Below are 19268 nucleotides of genomic sequence, written 5' to 3'. Positions count from 1 at the left end.
ATCTAACTTCTCTAGTGCACACTGCAGTGTTTAGGATAAACCATTTATTTCATCTTACCTTTAAGCATCCCTTTGACTAGCACTTGTTCTTATACCTGCTGGAAAGCACTAGGAAGACAAACTGATACAAGCACTGAACTCTCCTTATTAATAAGGAGAAATTATTTATAATTAATTAAGGAGAGATTAATCATAGGCACTAAACAGCCTATAATTGCAAAGTACCCTGCTAAGGGAAGGGAAAACAGCTCCTGTTCAAGAAAAGCACCAAACCAGGCATGTCCAAGGGTCGGCGTCCAGTGATTTCTCCTGTCCTCCTGATGAATCTGGGTGTACTGGGGCAATGCAGCAATTGCCTCATGTATACAGACAACTGAGACTACTCCTACCACCCAACACTACAACCTGTGAGAGATGCACTTACATAGCTAAATTGGAAGCAAAGCTCTTCACCCAAGACTGTGGTAGACAGTCAAGAGGAGAAGGTCAACACCCACACTACACCTCAAATAACACATAGCCCTTCTAAACTCACACCACCAACACCCACAGATAGCAACACTAAATCCACATATGTGGAGGCCCTTAACTGTAACCTGCCCAAGCAGCAAGGACCTCCGAAGCTGAAATGCAAACAAACACCAATCTCAACCAAAGTGTCACATAGCTAACAACACCAGTGTGCCACCCAGCAACAGCCCCTAAGGCAAGACAATGTACCTAAAACTTTAGTCATAGGTGACTCTGTAGTCAGGCACACTGATGTCCCACTCACCAGGCTGAACAAGGAGAAAATTAGTCAGCTGCCTGTCGGGTGCCAAGATCCACCACATAACGCATGCACTCAAGTCACTCCACAAGTACAAATATGACTCTATCACTGTGAATGTTGGAATGAATGACTTGAGACGTACCTCCCTGGACTACATGAAGAGCTCTCGCATCATGTGGCCCAGGCAGGTATAACCCTAGCCCCGAGTAGCATCCTGCCTTTGCCCAGAATGATACTACAATATAAGGACAAAATGATTCACTTCAACAACTGCCTAAGTTTCTGGTGTCACTCAAAGAGGATCCAGTATCTGTCTGCCTGGGACAACATGATCGACAGACCACGATGCTTTGCCAGAGATGGTCTGCACCTGTCGCCCCTGGGATTCAGGTTACTGGCTAAGGGTCTTACCACCCCTATAGTACCTTTTTTAGGCAAAGTTCAAAGAACAAAACCACCACTGTAACAGGTACAAGCATGCAAAATCTGAAGGTAATGCTACTCAATGCTAGAAGTCTAAACCTCAAAATGCACACTCTCGAGGCACTCCTAAAAATGGAAAACATCGATATCTGTGAAGTAACTGAGACCTGCTTCAAGGCTCCAGAGAGCACCCCTGCAGTACCAGGCTACAACTCTTACCACACTTTTCGGCCACCAAACCAAGATCGAAACACTAAAGGTGGAGGAGTGTCCATATTCACCAAGGATATTCACACCACCAGGCTAGTTGCCCAACACAATGCATCTGAAATTCTCCAGGTGCAACTAACACTAGGTAAGACTGCAATCCAAATTGTAGCTTGCTACAGATCCCCCACCATGCCCCAAGATTCTCACTACACCTTTCTAAACATACTGGAAAATATTAAGATACAACCAAACACCCTAATACTGGGGGATTTCAACTACCCTGCCATTAACTGGGAAAACTACTCTTGTACCCACACCTTTGCCCAATGGTTCTTGGACTTCAAAAATTCCAACGCCCTGGATCAACTAATCCATAGTCCCACCAGCAGCTCCAATATCCTAGACCTGATAATTACCAACATGGGAAATCGATGCTCCACACCTATGGTCACCCCCTCGTTGGTCAGGTCAGACCATAAGCTAATCACCCTAAACATCCACATCCCACCCCCCACTCCCCAGTAAGGAAACCTCCATAAAAACTTCTCCAAAGCCAACTTCATGCTACTCGAATCAGAAGTGACAAACTTCATGATACCCATGCAGACGGGAACTGAAAGTTCGACTGATGAGTCCTACACTAAGGCACTGTACGAGCACATCCACTCATGCATAAATTGTGCCATCCCAAATAGAACTAAGATGCTCTCCTCCAAAAAAAAGGAAGCCAATCTGGTGGTCCCCTGCTATAAACATGCTTTACAACAAAAGGAAGAAAGTATTGCAGAAAAGAGGAAAATCCCACAATGCAAAACATTCCCTTACCAGCCTCAGTAAGAAGCGGAGATCCCTCGTAAAATCCTCCAAAGCTAGTTATGAAAATAAAATTGCCAAAGATTTCAAAGACAACCACAAGGCATTCTATAACTATGTCAAGAATCTAAATGGCAAGGCTCAGATCTGCTCTGAGCTGCAACAGAATGGCATTAAATATACTGATCTCAAGGATATTGCCAATATCCTGGCAGATCGATTCAGTGCCAACTTCACCCCCCTCTCACCCCCTAAACGGCCCATCTCAATACCGGAAGATTGCCAAATTCCGGTAATAACGGCCACAAAGGTAAAAAACGCACTCTCCAAAGCTAAGAATACAGCATCCATGGGACCAGATGACATCCCGGGCTGTGTACTACATGAACTACAAAATGAACTGGCACCTCACCTAAGTGTCATGTTTAATTATACCCTCACCTCAGGCTTCATGCCCAATGAGTGGCGCACAGCTACAGTTATCCCACTCCACAAGGGGGGGATCCACCTTGAATCCCGGGAACTACAGCCCCATCAGTCTGACGAGCTTGATCTGCAAGGCCATGGAACGTATTATCATGGAAAATATAAACAAAGATATTGGCAACCTTCAAACACTGGACCCCACCCAGTTTGGGTTTGTGAAGGGCCGATCTTGTCTCCTGAACCTAAATGACTTCTTCGAATCAGTCTCCAGAGCCGTGGATGAGGGTAAGGCAGTCCACACAGCCTATCTGGACCTTGCCAAGGCCTTTAACACCATCCCCCACTCTGGAATCATAGATAAACTTATTAAGCTGGGAATTAATCCCTACGTCACTCGATGGGTTACCAACTGGCTTACTGACAGAACCCACACTGTAAAAGTAGCTGACTCCACATCCAGCTCCAGACAAGTGGAGTACCTCAGGGTTCAGTCCTGGGACCGCTCTTGTTTGGCATCTACTTCTCTGAAATACAGGCCAACACTAAGGGACTCTTACTAACAAAGTTCGCATATGACTGCAAACTGGGAGCCATTATTGAATCCCCAAATTATGTGGATACTCTACAAAAGGGCCTTACAGAAACAGATGCTTGGTGCCAGAGCCATGGGCTCAAGCTCAATGCCAAGAAATGTACAGTTATCCCCTTTGGGAAAAAACATGTACCCATGAATTACCACATAGGTGGCAGTACACTAAACACCGAAAGTGTGATAAGAGACTTAGGGACACAGGTGGGCAGTGGTCACACCCTTCAATAACCACATCGTCACAACAGTCAGCAAATCCTTCTATGTGGCACACCTCATCATTAAGGGATTTTTATCCAGAAAAAAGGTCATTGTCCCACTGTACTCATCCTTCATTAGACCCACTATAGAATACAATACCCCATTTGGTATGTACCTCTCAAGACATCTGCAACAACTGGAAAGGTCGCAGAAATAACTCACTAAAAGAATCACAGGCCTAAAGCAGATGCCCTATGCTGATCGCCTTAAAGTACGCCAGCTATACTCTGTCGCATATAGTCTACTCAGAGGCAATCTCTACTTAACATACAAGGCCATTTCAAACCCAGATGTGTTGGACATGCTACACTTAAAGAAATCCCAATCCCTCAGAGACACACGCCCCAGGGATCTAAACCTTGTTGTCACAATAAACAAACATGCTGGAGGGATAGGTTCCTGACCCAGACTCTGGAATAGACTGCCCATACATGTCAAGCAGAGCACCTCCTTGGCCCTCTTCAAAAGGAACCTTGATGATTGGATGGGAGTAAGGAAATTCACCCCAGGGATCATGTCAGCCGCGTTCCAGGGAAGTAAATAGTGTGGGAAGAAATAGCCAGGGAATTGTTATGGCTAGGCTTGTATAGGCCCTAGGGCTGATAGCCTAGTACCAGCCCATGTACTGAAATGTGTACAGTCTGTATGCTTCCCAACGTCCTACCAATATAGAGTGCTAAAACTGCACTAATCCTTCTGTGAGTGGCAAGTACGGACCTCCTTGGTGTACTTAAAACAGCTGTATAAAGTGCAGATCTGTGGTTAGATGGCCTATTCATATGGTAATGTTACTTCTCACTTCTACACTTTTGTTGTGATTAATAAAGGATTCAATTTCCCAAGACTGACAGGGAAGCCTGGTTGTACCAGAAATGAAAACCATGTTGACATTTAGATCCAGAAACCGATTAATTTCACCATAGAATGCAGATGCAGACCATTCGAGGGACCGGTCTCCCACAAATTAATCCCCACTTCACCCAAAGACACAGTACACATAGTATCTGATAAGAGACATCTGTACACACTCTACAACTCAAAGCAAAACAAAGCTGCCAAGACAAATGGTGATTCTAAAGTAGCAGTTTTGCTTTACATTGCTTATATGAGCCTGCCACTTTACTAAATTGCACATTACATGGTGACTTGTAATAATGCTGGTTGTTAATTCATCTGAAGTCTGATATCACATGACAAATTCTAACCTAGAAAACAGTTATGTGCAGCTCATGTTAATATGTACATGAGTAAATATTTTATACACTTATAAAACTTCATTTTGAAACAAAAGTAAGAAATAGCACTATGAACACAAGTAACCATCTTCAAAAATCTTTATGTTAAACCCTTGTTCTAGCATTCTGTCAGCAAAGACAATGTCAAGCAAATTAGGTCAGAATAACAGGAGGTTGGATTCTAGATAAGTAAGGTAAAGCTAGACAGACCTGGCTGGGGTACAGAGTCATCCCAAAATGAAGGCAACTTGAGTTGGTGAGTTTTAAAGGGGTATCTTTTTGTGACCAAAAAGGCTTGTGGCATTAACAGTTGCTGAAATGAGAAATACACAAAATCCATTTCTAAAACTGCAATAACTGCTGTCATAGACCTCGGAGATGCTAACTATTTGAACTATTCTGTGTGTGCTGCATCAAGGACTATATTAGAATATCAGTAGACTGTAGAAAACAAACAAAGATTGCATCTCTAGAAAAGTACAGCTCAGGATAGCCCACCACAACTACACTTACAGCAGCTGGTGGGGATTGGAAGCCTTGGCTGTGGTTCAGTTAGAATACAGATAAAAGTAAAATACCTTACATATGTTCACTTATAAATAAGGCTTGAGATATTCAATGAATTTTTCTTTCATTATGTTTACTTTACTAAAACTGGTGTGGCCTGTTTGGAATAATGCACACGCAAGTATGGAACTCACCCTTGTCCCAGATTCCGTCTGTAACTTATAGCTTCCCCCTAGTGAATGGCCCTAGGAATAGGGCCAGTAAAGAGAAAGAGCACGCACTGTAGTGGAAACAAGAGCACCACCAGACATGCAAATTTGCCATGACACATATCCTACCCTCCTTTCATACCATGGTATAGCCGAAATTGTCTAATAGCCTTTGATGCAAAGTACATCTGTGAAGGAGGCAGGCTTCTCTGACCTCAGAAAGTCAAAGCAACACCAGATACTTGTCACCATTCCACTTGTCCACAACATAATGACCCCCATTGTACTCTAAGCAACATATATTTGTTTTTCAACCTACAGTACACCAACAGTGCACCTTAAAAAGTGTGGTACAAAAAGGGGCATCACTCATTCCTGGAATAAAAGGCAAAACCAACATTCAACCTGTTGGTGCAAATTCCAAATGCACAATAATGGAGAAGACACTCAAGGAAGTCAAATGAAGCAAGAAAATAAATAAATACAGAGAAAAAGTGAAAGGAATGAATGATGGATGGATGGATGGATGGATGGATGGATGGATGGATGGATGGATGGATAGATAGATAGAGAGATAGAGAGATAGGCAGAGACAACACAGAGAGACAGACAGAAAAAAATGAAGGGCTACACAGCAGTCACCAATACGTCTCATGTGTTTAGGGGCTAAATAGATCCAATGAATGATTATATCAGATCTGAGACATTATGGAGCTCTGCTTCATAAGCCTTCTTTTAAAATCTGTACCGTGATCTTTTTTCATTCCAGCAACAAGCCCTGTACCTTTCTTCAGCTTTTAACAGCCAGAGATACTGATAGACAAAATATTCTCATGCATCACTCTGATACAGAATCCAGACACACTGCACCCTACCCTTACCACACATATTCAGCTCCCACAGTTATGCAGCTTATGTATCACGGCACATTCAGCTGGGTTACCTTGATCGAGACGGCTCACCGTGGTGTACTGCGCTGCAAGGTCAGCTCTGGCTGCAGGTGTGTCAGGAATAAAGTAAGGCACCTAGAAAACAAAGAAGCGATCAGAACTTTCTCTCCATAGGTGTTTTCAAGGCAATCAATATGTAACAAACTATACTTATAGGGGCAAAATGATTGATCAGCTAAGAGGTGGTATGTGGCAGTGAAACCTCCAAACATCCTGTAATGGCTGTGCAGTACAACAGTAAGCTGCAGACACTGCACTTATCTTTCTGTGCATTGGGATACAGATCTTCTTGATGCACTTGAAATACCTGCAAATACAAAAATGAAAGTTCTGAGCCAACCATAATATTTGATCTGTACACTGAATACTTTCCTTGTCCATCCTTAGAAGTGAGGCATTTTGAGCATGCTCTTACCTTGGATAAAAACCTTCCCAGGCTGCTCTTGCACCTCCACCAACCCATGATACCACCATGCAACTCTCTGCTACATCTCCGCCTTCTGACCACATTAAGTGCCCTAAACAATCACAGCAATAATATTCCCCCAACAAATACTGGACGGAGGGACTGTTTACCAAAGACAGAATTCTCCAAGCAGCCCTAATGTTACGCTAAGTGCATTTATTTTACATGTGCTAAACAGATTTTTCTTTGCAAAACCTTAGGGCAGAGTCCCTAGCTGAAGCTCTTGGAATGGCTGGCCTAATGAAACATACCTTTGTTTCCAGCCTTAGCGGGCTGTGATGGCCAATGTCCAGTTTAACATCTAAAACAATAATAACCAAGCACCCTTCGCAGCACAAAGTAGTTTATTCAATAACAAAGCTTTCAGACATAAAGTCCTTCTTCAGTGTTTAAAAACAATTTAAAAAGTCTCCCATTTCAATACTTATTTAAAATAAAACACATGACACAGCCCATCCTATCATATAACAACACTAATTAATGAACTAATATTATATTAAAGGTAAACACATCATAAAGCTTTCAGATAAAACTCATATAAATTAGAGCCAACAAAGAATAAATAAAATACAAATAAATATACAGAATAAATACAGAAATAAACAAGTAACTTTAAAACCAATTTTAAAAATGAAAGAAATGATTACATGATTTTATTTTATAAACTAGAAGTTGTCATTTGCTTTATTATCTGCCTTTTTTATTTCTATTTTATTTATTCTTTTCAAAAACTTTCACTCTGCAGACAACTTCTCCAGTGCTAAATGTAAGTATCAGGTGGGAAAAACAGTTCTATGAAAGGAGGGTTCAAAAGAAAAAGCACCATTACAAAAATTCTGCACACATTGAAGTACGCTAAGAAAGATGAATCTTGCTCAGCATGAAAGTTGGGTGTGAACAGAAACTGAGCCTTGGGGGCAGGCAGAGATGCTAACATGTAGACTAGCTAAAGTCTGTAGCCAAGGAAAATATTATCCTGTGAAGGCATCAGAACTGATTTCCGGAGGTTTATGGTAAACCCCGGACTGCATTATAGCCAAGTAGTAAAGCTGAGATCCTGAAGCAGACTGCTGGGAGAAGGAGCTTGAATAGGCAGATTGTCTAGATGGGGAAAATCTGAATAACTCATATCCTACAAAAAGCAATTTATTTATTCAGTTTACTGATAGTTGATTACTGGGAAAGTCTGACTCGGTAGTAGACCATTTTCAGCAGAGGCCCAAGGAGAAAAGCTCCAAATTATTACAAAACATTTTAAGAACAATAATTTTACAATCTTCAAAAATAAAACAAAAACATCTGGAATTTAAATAATTATTACAAATTCGACAAAATATAAAAACACTGGCTAATAATCTATATATGATATATGACAATCACTGAATATTTAGAGAAATTCTAGACGGTTTCTAGACAAATTAAAGGTAAATTAGTCTAATACAAATAGGAACTGCAATATGAAGTCAGGTAAAAAAAACTGGCTTATGGTACATTTACAAAGAAAGTCAGGGAACAGAATTAGATAGCAGTAAGGAAGTAAGTGAAGAAGGGACAGTAAGGAGGTATAAGGAATGAAAAGGTACTAGTTCACATTTAGGGACAAAGTTTATTCTGGTTTTGAGCAAGAATTTAGCCAGATTATAGCTAGGAAGTCTTTCAGAGTGGTTTTGAAATATGGGAGGGAGGTATAGACCAGATGGATACATGTAAGTAGTTCCAGGCCTTAGCAACCTTGTAAGAGTACAGACACTGTCCAGCAGATTTCTTAGGTGTGTGGACAGACAGGAGTTTTTGGTCACTGGATCGCAATGAAAGATTGGGAACATAGTTGTGTAGAATGTTTTTTAGTACTGGACAGAGAGAGGGATGCTGGATAATTTTGTAGGTGGTAAGAAGTTGTGTATATGTTAGTTGATGTGGCAGTTCTGCCCAATTAATGCTTTTCAGTGCTATACAGTGGTGGGTTCTGAAAGACATATGTGCTGCAAAATTAGCAACGTATTACAGCATTATTCAAGTTTTAATTTTTATACAGAGTGGAGGTTAGTAAGGATGGGCGCACCAAAAAGAAGACTGAGGAGGAGATAAGTAGTGGCAAGTGTAGTTCTAGTTTCATCGGTGAGAATGTTTTTGGCTCTGTAAAGCAGCTCTTGTTTTTGATGAGTTTTTCTCATGCAATTTTGTATATGCAGGTCAAATGCAAGATCATCATCCACTATCACACCTAACAGTTTGCTATATGAATCAATTTCAGTGGTTGTATTATCAAGACAGAGAACCTTAAATTTCATTTTTTCATGAGAGGGATTTAAGGAGAACAGTAGCAGTTTGGTCTTTTTTGGGTTAGGCATGAGTTGTAAGTTACAGAGCCATGTTTCAGTGGCTATTAAAGCTTCCAGAGTATTTTTTGGAGATGTACCATGTTGTTAGATGTGCAAATGAGAGTGGAATCATCTGCATACTGTATCAGAGTGGAGTGTTGTGTGGAAGTATAGATGGTGTTGGTGAAAATGTTAAAGAGGAGGGGATCAAGGATAGAGCCTTGAGGTACACTGGTGGTGACTGGTAGGTAAGAAGAGAGCATGGAATGCCATGTTACTGACCGATACCTATTGAACAGGTAGCTTTTGAACCACAAAATGGTGGGTTTAGAGACGCCTAGTGAGGACATTTGAAGTAGAAGCTAGCTGTGACAAACTGTGTCGAAGGCTTTAGACAAGTCTACAAATAAGAGGAGACTAGCTCACCATTATCTCTAGCATTACTGACAGCATCTACACAGGTTAGAAGAACAGTGCTGGTACTATGGGAAGGATGGAAGCCATGCTGTGTAGAGGATAGGAGATATTCTAGCAATTGATGGTGCGATGGTGCAGTGATTGCATTGTCACCTCACAGCATGAGGTTCTCCGGTTAGATTCTCAGCTGGGGTACCTTCTGTGTGGAGTCTCCATTTCCTCTCTGTGCTCATGTGGATTTCTTCCAGGTGCACTGGTTTCCTCCCACATTATGAAGACAAGTATCTGGAGCATTTCTCCCCAGGCCTCCGCTGACAATTGGCTTTGTTCCAAGTCAGAATTTCACAGTAAACAAATGTTAAATAAATAAAAATAAAAAATTGGTTTTGAATACATTTTTCAACTAAGTTGGTGAAGGGAGATAAGATTGCTATTGGTGTAAAATTATTAATGTCTATTGAATTTCCAGAGCGGGGGAATGTGGGATTCCTGGACTGACCTATTTATAAGGACTGAGACAGGATAGGCAATGCTATTAGCTGCTATTTTTAGGTATTCACTTGGAAGCTGAAGAAGAGCACGGTTTAAGTTTGTTTAGGAGTAGTTTTATATAGGATGTGGGCACAAGTTTGAAGGTGAAAGTGGATGTGGTGATGTGTGGCTCTTGGGCAGGGTTGGGGTGAGATGTTGAGGAATCCTTGGTTAGAGATGCTATACTAGCTATAAAATAAGAGTTGAATTGTATTGCAGTTTCGAATGCTGAGTTATAAGGAGAGGGGTTGGAGTTGAATTTTTGGCCAGGATGTAAAATTTCTTTAATGGATGTCCAAAATGTTTTAGGATTGCATTTAGTATTATTCTGAAAGTTATTGCAGTATATTTTTTTGTCTTCGTTTAACTGCTTTTTAGCATGATTGCGAAGTATACTGAAGTTAAAGATACTGAGGTATTTTATACTTCTGGAATTCTTTCCATGCGTTTTCTCTATCCTGCATTAGCATTCTACTCTTTTTGGATAGCCAAATAGAATTATTTGTTTTTATTGTCTTCCTTCTAGGAGGTGGAAGGCTATCTAGGACATTTAGAAAAGTTGTACTGAATTCAATTACAGCATTGCCTAAGGGGAGGAGGAAGTTATTGTTAATAGATGAAAGTGAAGTAATGAACATTTCTGGGTTAAACTTGGAAAGGTTATGCATTGTTTTATAAATATGCTTGTTTAACTGGATACTTGAGATATCTAGTCGTATAGACTGGGAGAATATCACAGAGGGTCTGACACAGTACCTGTGGTGGAGTATTTGTTAAGGTCTGATACTAGGATTCAGTCTAATAGATAATGTTATGTCTTGCTATAATGTGTGGGGCTATTAATTAGTTGTGTGAAGCCATATAAGTTCATGCTAGATGTATGGGAGTTGAGTTTATGTCCAATCAACTGACATTCACATCACCTAGTAATATTTTTTTTGTCTTGTGGAAATGTTATGGATATCCAGTGTAGGATATCTTCCAGTATAGCTTGTACTGTCATCAGGATGGATAAAAGACATTAATATATATTTTTTTTATTTTGGGGAAGCAATAAGCAGCTCTGCTGAACTGAATTTTGGTGTTGGTTTGCAGAAAGGAGAGCTGTGGTAGGTAGTGGGAAATATTAAAGCAATACCACCACCATCCTATTTTATACGGTCAGTGGGGATGATGATATAGCCAGAAGGTATAACTTCTGAGTTGTTTATGCTGGGTTTAAGCCAAGTTTCAGTTACAGAGAGATCAGGCTTATGCTGGGTAATGCAGGCACATAGTTCAGCAGTTTTACTTCTTATACTTCTGACATTTACAGCAGCAAAAATTAAATCACCATGGTTGGGGATTGGCTGATGGGTTACAGAAGTGTGTGGGAGAGAATTATCTTTATGTTCATCATGACAGGTGGGCCAGGATTAGGGTGTACATCTCCTCCTATAAGGATTTTAGTGTACTGGGGACTTATGCATACTGGTCTTTAGAGAGGATTCTTGCACTTAATTTTACTTTGGTTTGAGATAAGTGCAATTAACCAGCCTATATTTGGAATAATGGTGAGGGGCAATAACAAATCGGTTTGGTGCAATGTGTGGAAAGTGTAAAGAGAAAGTATGGACAGGTGGTTGGGACAGAGTTGGAGAGATGCTGTGAGATATTAAGGAGCCATGGTAGGATGAAAGATGGCACAGTAGAACAGAAGATAAGTTGAAGAGTAGTGTAATTAAGTACAGGAATCTGTATTTTACAGATGCCAGATGGTGGTGAAGTCGCAATGAAGAAGGAAACAAGAAGTTGCAGACAGTAGGAGATACAGTGATGGTTGATTCTGAAAGCTGGAAGAGGACAGGTAAGGAAAGAAATATTTTCTATAAAAGAAGAACAGTGGCTTGTCCTGGTATCTTCTCTGGAATGTAAGGAACAGAGGGGTATTAAAAACTAGAATACAACAACGTAATCAAAATAAGGAGAAATTAGGGTTTATTTGGGAAAAGAAAAAGATACAATGTGGAACAGAGAGGTACTATTAAGGACAGCTCTGATTATAAATGGATATAGTGCAAAGCAGTATAGGAAGGAGAAAGACAGTTGGGAATTGGGCTAAAAATTAAATATAGAGAAATTAGAAATAAGAAATAGAAGTGAATGTACAGAAGTAGTAAGGTCATTTAGGGAGGATTTTGGAATAAGAGTCACAGTAAAATGTGTATGTAGGAAGCATAACATTACAGTAAGATGGGGTGGGTGGGAAATGAAGTGAAGCCAAATGGCCTTCCCACCCTCAGGTAAATTCACAACTGATAGCCATCAGTTTATAGCCAGAACAAAGCAATTAAAGAGATGCAAGTAAAACAGGTTTCTGTCATTTCATGAAACTAAATAAATGGCATATGAAGTACAGCCTACTGGTCAAGCAAAAGGGGATAGATGCCAACTTAGAGGTCCTTAGCGTGCAAGAACTGTTCCACAGAGACTTCAATCACACAGCTGGAATATATTTAACTGATTAAAGGTAATACTCAGTAAGGTTCTTCATGATAATTATGCTTACATTAAACACTGACAAAATTCTGAGTGAACTTGTAGGTGTTTGAACTTGTGGGAGAGTTCCTGCAGTATCGAGGTCAGATGTAGTGACTGCATGCTCTGCTCTATGAGTGATACAGCAATGACAACAGCGAGGCATTTGGTGAATACCCTTGGGGCAGTAGAGAGGCCAAAGGGCAAAGCAGAGAGCTGAAAATACAAGGAAGAGATAGAGAAATGTAAAAACCTTCCTGAAAAGAGGATGGATGGGGATTTGAATGTACGCATCCTTGAGATCCAGATATACCAAAAAGGCCCGTAGAAGAAGAGGAAACAAAGTCTGAAGAAACGACAAACAAAAGGAGGGAATCTCAGAAAGATGTTCACTAGGAAGAGATCCAGAATTAGTCTCCATGTACCCTACTTTTGAAAGACCAAAAACATCCTGGGATAAAATCCCTTCCCTACCTGGAAGGGAGGCACTGCTCGAATGGTGCCTTGAGCCAAAAGAGAGTGAAGAACCTCTGGAAAATGGCAGAACTATTCCCATGAAGGTGAATGTATGCCTGAAAAGGGAGGAAGGGGCTTCCGAACCATGACATATCCTTGACAGATAATGGACAGAACCCAAATGTCAGAACAATTTCTAGCCAATTTGGAAGAACCAGGGAAAGATGGAGGTAACAAGGGAACCTGGCCGAGGAAAGGAGGAAACAGTGAAATAGAACCAAGCTTACCCTGAAAAGAAAGCCTCTGGGAGGCAGAAGTCTGAGCAGATTTAGCAGGAGCTCCATGCTTAGAATCTCCTTGCCCTTGGGAGGAGTGTGAAATTCCATACAAGCAAAAGCAGACTTGGAGGGATAGTTCCTCTGAAATTTAGGAATAGGAGAAACAAAAATATACTTCAGCTTATGTAAGGCATTGCCCTTGTCCTGGATGGACTTAAGAAGGTCAGCAGCAGCAGATCCACAAAGACTTTTGTTATCCAAAGGAGCATCCAAAAGTTTGGCCTTTATGTCAGACAAAACCAAGAATAATGCCTCATAACTGAACCAAAAGTAGCAGCCCTGGAACAGGCATCAGCTGCATCACAGTTGCATCTGAGTGAATGGCGGGCAACTTGAGAAGCCTTCCCCTCAGAGTCAGGAAGGTCATAAAACACCTTAGAAACCCAAGAAAGGAGAGCAAAAACATACCTATCCATACAAGTCCAGTAGTTAACCCTAAAGGACAAAACGGCAACAGTGTACACTTTATTGTCCAATCTTTCCGTGGCCCTACTATCCTTGTCAGAAGGAAACAGCTTGGTGGAGGGCAACAACTTGGATGGCTTGTCAAAAGAGACTGACTCTACAGAAGGGTCAGCAGAAGGGCAGTTATAAAGACATTTGCACTCCTTGGGCACTTTAAAAAATCTATCATGTTTCTTAGTTGCAGAAGACAGAGTCAGGGTCTAAAGAAGGTGCCAGAAAGGTTTCTAAAAGTGCAGGTGGAACAGCAGATGGTTTGGTAGACTCCATCTGTAGCAGCACATAATACCGTTTTGAATATCAAATACTTGAGAACAATCCCACTTATTTATTTTATTTATATTTATTTATTTGACATTTGCTTACTGGGATAGTCTGACTAGGCACAGACCTATTTTCAGCATAGCCCCTTGGGAAAAATCCCCAACAGATACAAGTAACAAAAGACATAGTGTAATCTTATTCAGTAGTAACATAAACAAAAGAACAGAATTTATATACAAAATGTATATAATACATACACAAAGTTACAGATAACTGGATGTCAACCAGGATTTAGACAAAAGGGAATGAAAGTAAACCAGGGGTTAGATAAGAGCACAACCAAGGATTAAATAGATGGGACTTTAGAAATATTATCAACTGTGAGAGACTGGCAGTGGTTAGGATGTGCTGGGGGTTAAGTTCCAAGTCATGGAGATTTGATTAGAGTAGAGAGCATCTCCAAAGTGACTGCTGGCTTTTGTGACTTGTAATAGAAGTTTGTTAGTAGATCTCAAGTGTCTTCTGTTACATTGAGGCTGAAGTAGATTAGAGTGCTGGACACTTGTCAGGCTTGTATATTATGCCTTGGGCCATTGTAAGCTGGGTGAAAGGTAATTAGGTAACTCAAGGTAATTCAGTTGGCGTAAGGCAGTGCAGTGATGGGACCTATGTGGTGAGTTAGTAGCAAATCTGGCAATCTTATTGTATCAAGCATCTAGTCTTATTAAATCAGTTTTCTTCAGATTGGTGAAGATAGGAGAGGTATAAAGAAGAGTAGAGACTAGAGGAGTCCTGGCAATAGATTGTCTTGTGGAGTCTTAAAATAGTCTATCACAGGGCAATGGTATCCCCAAAGGAGAGCTCTTCCAAAGAGGGGCCTGGACTTCAGGAATCCTCCTCCTCATCTGAGCCATAGTTTAAGGGGGAGGGGATTAGGGAGAAATATGCCAGGGATTCTTCCCTCACAACAAGACTGCTTTCCACCCTTCCAGGTCCCTGGCTGCTGTGCGCTCCTACCCTGGTGTGCTACTCTGTTCCTAGCTCAATCCCTACTGAATCCTGTTCCTGCCTTACGCCCTACTGGTGTTGGACGATCCTGGCCCTGCCTACAGTGACTGCAAGTCTGCTTGTCTCCCATATTACTCTACATTCAAGGAACTGAAATTCCTAGCTCAATCCCTACTGAATCCTGTTCCTGCCTTACGCCCTACTGGTGTCAGACGATCCTGGCCCTGCCTACAGTGACTGAAAGTCTGCTTGTCTCCCATATTACTCTACATTCAAGGAACTGAAAGTAGGTCATGGGCTTTGCTTTGTTGGTGTAATAGCCTCCGAACAGGTCTACCTACAGAGTCCTATAGTTTGCCTGCGCTTGTGTGCCTAGCAGCCAGTATCTCCCCTTCTCTTATCCTCCACTACCCCCTTCACACTCACCTTTTTCCTGCTCTTATACTATTCTCTTTTTCCTTGTAACTTTTCCCTGTCCTATTTCTGCTTCCCCTTTTCTCCTTCTCATTTACGTGCACTATCCACTAGGTGGCGCTCTCCTCACTCTCTTTCTTCTCTGCTGCTTCTTATTGCCTCCGTTTAGCCCTTTTTAGTCTGTAAAGTTAATATTGTTTTTTCCTATCTCCCTTAACCTCTATATTCTGCCTTGCTGTCTGTCCTTGCTAACTGTGTTGGTATTACTCCGGTAACCTGCCCAATTTTTTTCCTGCTACACCTTCACCCATTTCCTCCTCACCTCCTACTGTATGTTTTCTGACCTAATCCTCCATACCTTTTCTTATCCCACTGGTGTACTTTGGTTTCCATTTTACCCCTTCCTTTTATACACTTTCTGCTCCTACCATACTCACCTGCATTTCTGATTGTCTCCTGTCTCCACCTTCAGTTGTTTCTTATCTCTCTTCTGATCACTACGTCACTGTTGTTTCTCTATCTATCCTATCTATATTATCTCTATCTATCCTATTTGCATTATTCCTATCTTCCCCAGCCCCTTGAATATTTTCTCAGTCAGCCCCCTGTCTTTTCTTTCCCCTCTACCTTTTCCTTAGTCCCGCCTACCCTTTCCTATAACTCGCATGCCTTTCTCCCGTCCCGCCTATCATACTCTGTGAAGTTACTTATACCCCATCCTGTATCTGTGTCACTCCTTTCACTGCTTTCCACCCTTCCCGGTCCCTGGCTGCTGTGCGCTCCTGCCCTGCTGTGCTACTCTGGTAGGCTACCTTACTTTGGAGTTTCTCTGCTTGGAGTTATTGGTGTTGTTGATGCCCTAGTAGCTGAACCTGTTACTGCATTCTTATTGATTACTTTTGCTAGTAATCTTAACGCTACGCTACTGTGTGGTGTACTATCCGACGAGGTCAATATTGTTTCTATAACGAAGGACCCTGAGTTATGGACTAACAGTTTTACTGTTAAAAGACTTTGTCCTCTTGACAACGGATCAGTTAATCCGCTTTTTTACCTGTTGTTTATTGTTGAATTTTGTTTAGCAATGTTTACTGTGATGTTTTGAGCTCACAGAACTTGTCTCAAGACCTGCTCGTTTATGTTATTACAAACACATGCTAGCTAGCCTTCTCCTGTTTTCTTTATAACACTAAGAGTGGTCATATGGCTATATGTGTTCCCCGAGTCAAGGCCTTATACTGTTGTAGAGCTTCAGACCGATAATATTATATTGCTCTGCACTATTACATTTCTTCCTTTTTTCTCACTTCCACACATTTAGCACCAGTTCTGACTATTTTTACAGTTACAGCCTTTCGCTACCTAAACTGCGCCACCCACGTGGGGCTTTCTATATCCATAGCTGGCGTGTTTGCTGTCGCAAACACGCTAACACACAAACAACTAACTTAACAACCCTGCACTGATGGCTTGTCTCTATAGGCGCCTCTGTTGCTAACTTTATTTCAGAGTTGTTACTAGCCATTTTTGCCCTTTTGTATCTTAAGGCTCATTGTATGCCTAGCTGCGCTATGAACGCTTAATACTCCATCGCAAGTCAGCGCTGTAGTAGTTAAGTGGTGCACTTTTGGTACATTCTGTTGGAACTACCGCAATAACTGAAACATTATTCTGGGTTTAATGTTCTAGCTTACCTCTTTTACAGTTAACTTAGTAGCTCTAGTACTTATACCATTGATATTGAGAATAACCAGGCAAATATCTTGCATATTTTATACTTAGTTCTATAACTTTCTATTATTACTGTATCTCCGAAGTGACTTGGATACAATGTACTATTTATGTGTAATACCAGCTTGTTCAATATGAGGGTTGATAAATACGCTACCTAGTTTTTAGATTCTGTTAAGCAGGTTTATGTGTTTGATTGATAGATGTATTTCTACTTCACCATTGTTGGTCAATGTGAATTTTTTGTTATCAGTCAAGCGGTTTTATTGTGTTAGATTGCTAGATATTTCTGCTGTTTTACCTCTGTTATTCCTTGTTAAAAGTTTTCGTTTTATACCTTTTCAATCTAATACCTATGCTAATTCTGTTATTTTTTTTTCTTCCTTCCTACCTGTCTACCTTCCCCCTAAAGTTCCTAGCTCAATCCCTACTGAATCCTGTTCCTGCCTTACGCCCTACTGGTGTCGGACGATCCTGGCCCTGCCTACAGTGGCTGAAAGTCTGCTTGTCTCCCATATTACTCTACATTCAAGGAACTGAAAGTAGGTCATGGGCTTTGCTTTGTTGGTGTAATAGCCTCCAAACAGGTCTACCTACAGAGTCCTATAGTTTGCCTGCACTTGTGTGCCTAGCAGCCAGCATCTCCCCTTCTCTTATCCTCCACTACCCCCTTCACACTCACCTTTTTCCTGCCCTTATACTATTCTCTTTTTCCTTGTAACTTTTCCCTGTCCTATTTCTGCTTCCCCCTTTCTCCTTCTCATTTACGTGCACTATCCACTAGGTGGCGCTCTCCTCACTCTCTTTCTTCTCTGCTGCTTCTAATTGCCTCCGTTTAGCCCTTTTTAGTCTGTAAAGTTAATATTGGTTTTTCCTATCTCCCTTAACCTCTATATTCTGCCTTGCTGTCTGTCCTTGCTAACTGTGTTGGTATTACTCCGGTAACCTGCCCAATTTTTTTCCTGCTACACCTTCACCCATTTCCTCCTCACCTCCTACTGTATGTTTTCTGACCTAATCCTCCATACCTTTTCTTATCCCACTGGTGTACTTTGGTTTCCATTTTACCCCTTCCTTTTATACACTTTCTGCTCCTACCATACTCACCTGCATTTCTGATTGTCTCCTGTCTCCACCTTCAGTTGTTTCTACCCGCTCCCTACCCCCATTTCCCACCCACCCCCAGGGGTCCTAACCTTATAGCTCTCTTGACACACCCCTATCCTACCCCTCCAATCCTTCTCCTTGCCGCTCTAACTTCCTCCCACCCATACACACACCCCTTCACCACTACACACACCTACTTTACTTTTTCCTATCCTCCTCTCTAGTTCTTTTACTTACCCATCCCGAGTTCTTTTACTTACCCATCCCGCTTTAACTTTTATCCCTTTCTCTGTTTTACTCCTATCCCCTCTTTGCCTATTCCTTTTATTTCCATATATCTACTCAACAGTAGAATACCCCATTCTACATCTTTCCTCTCATACTTTCTACATCCATCTCTAACTTCTCATACTCCTCTTACAATGGCTCCCTACCTGCCAACCCAGCTTTTACTCTCATTCCTACTGTTTTCCACCCTATGCACAGTCTATCTCATGTCCTTTTACGAGAAATCACTTGATGTCCAAACTCTCCATCCTCACAAACACACCTCAACATTTCTCAGTCCACTTATTTCATATCCATATATTTCTTCTATCCCTAACTATCAACTACCTAAATTCCATAGACTCACACATCTCAACTATGTCTTGCCATCTGATAACAAAACTAAAATACTAACCCTTCAAAAGCTTAACCTCATAATCAAACCTAGTAATCCTACCCTTCAAAATGGAGACATCCACCCTAACCCTGGTCCTACTTTCCCTTCTCCCCTGGTGTCTATACCTAAACCCAATAATAGCTTCCTAATAGGACATCTTAATACCCAAAGCTTAAA

General features: G+C 41.2%; 1 protein-coding gene across 2 annotated transcripts in view; it reads right to left on the bottom strand.

Annotated features, from left to right (window-relative positions):
• The window catches only part of SGSH (N-sulfoglucosamine sulfohydrolase), a 326328-nt gene that overhangs the window by 48968 nt on the left and 258092 nt on the right, over positions 1 to 19268 (bottom strand). For both annotated transcript variants that reach the window (XM_044068081.1, XM_044068082.1), the window contains one exon: positions 6389 to 6470. In XM_044068081.1, coding sequence (XP_043924016.1) covers positions 6389 to 6470 — 82 coding nt within the window. The remainder of the gene's footprint in view (positions 1 to 6388; positions 6471 to 19268) is intronic.

The sequence above is a fragment of the Protopterus annectens genome, chromosome 4.part0, assembly GCF_019279795.1.
Source record: "Protopterus annectens isolate FY-2018-M chromosome 4.part0, PAN1.0, whole genome shotgun sequence".
Classification (NCBI taxonomy): domain Eukaryota; kingdom Metazoa; phylum Chordata; order Ceratodontiformes; family Protopteridae; genus Protopterus; species Protopterus annectens.
The sequence above is the reverse complement of the archived record's forward strand: the minus strand, read 5'-3'. Positions and strand labels throughout refer to the sequence as shown.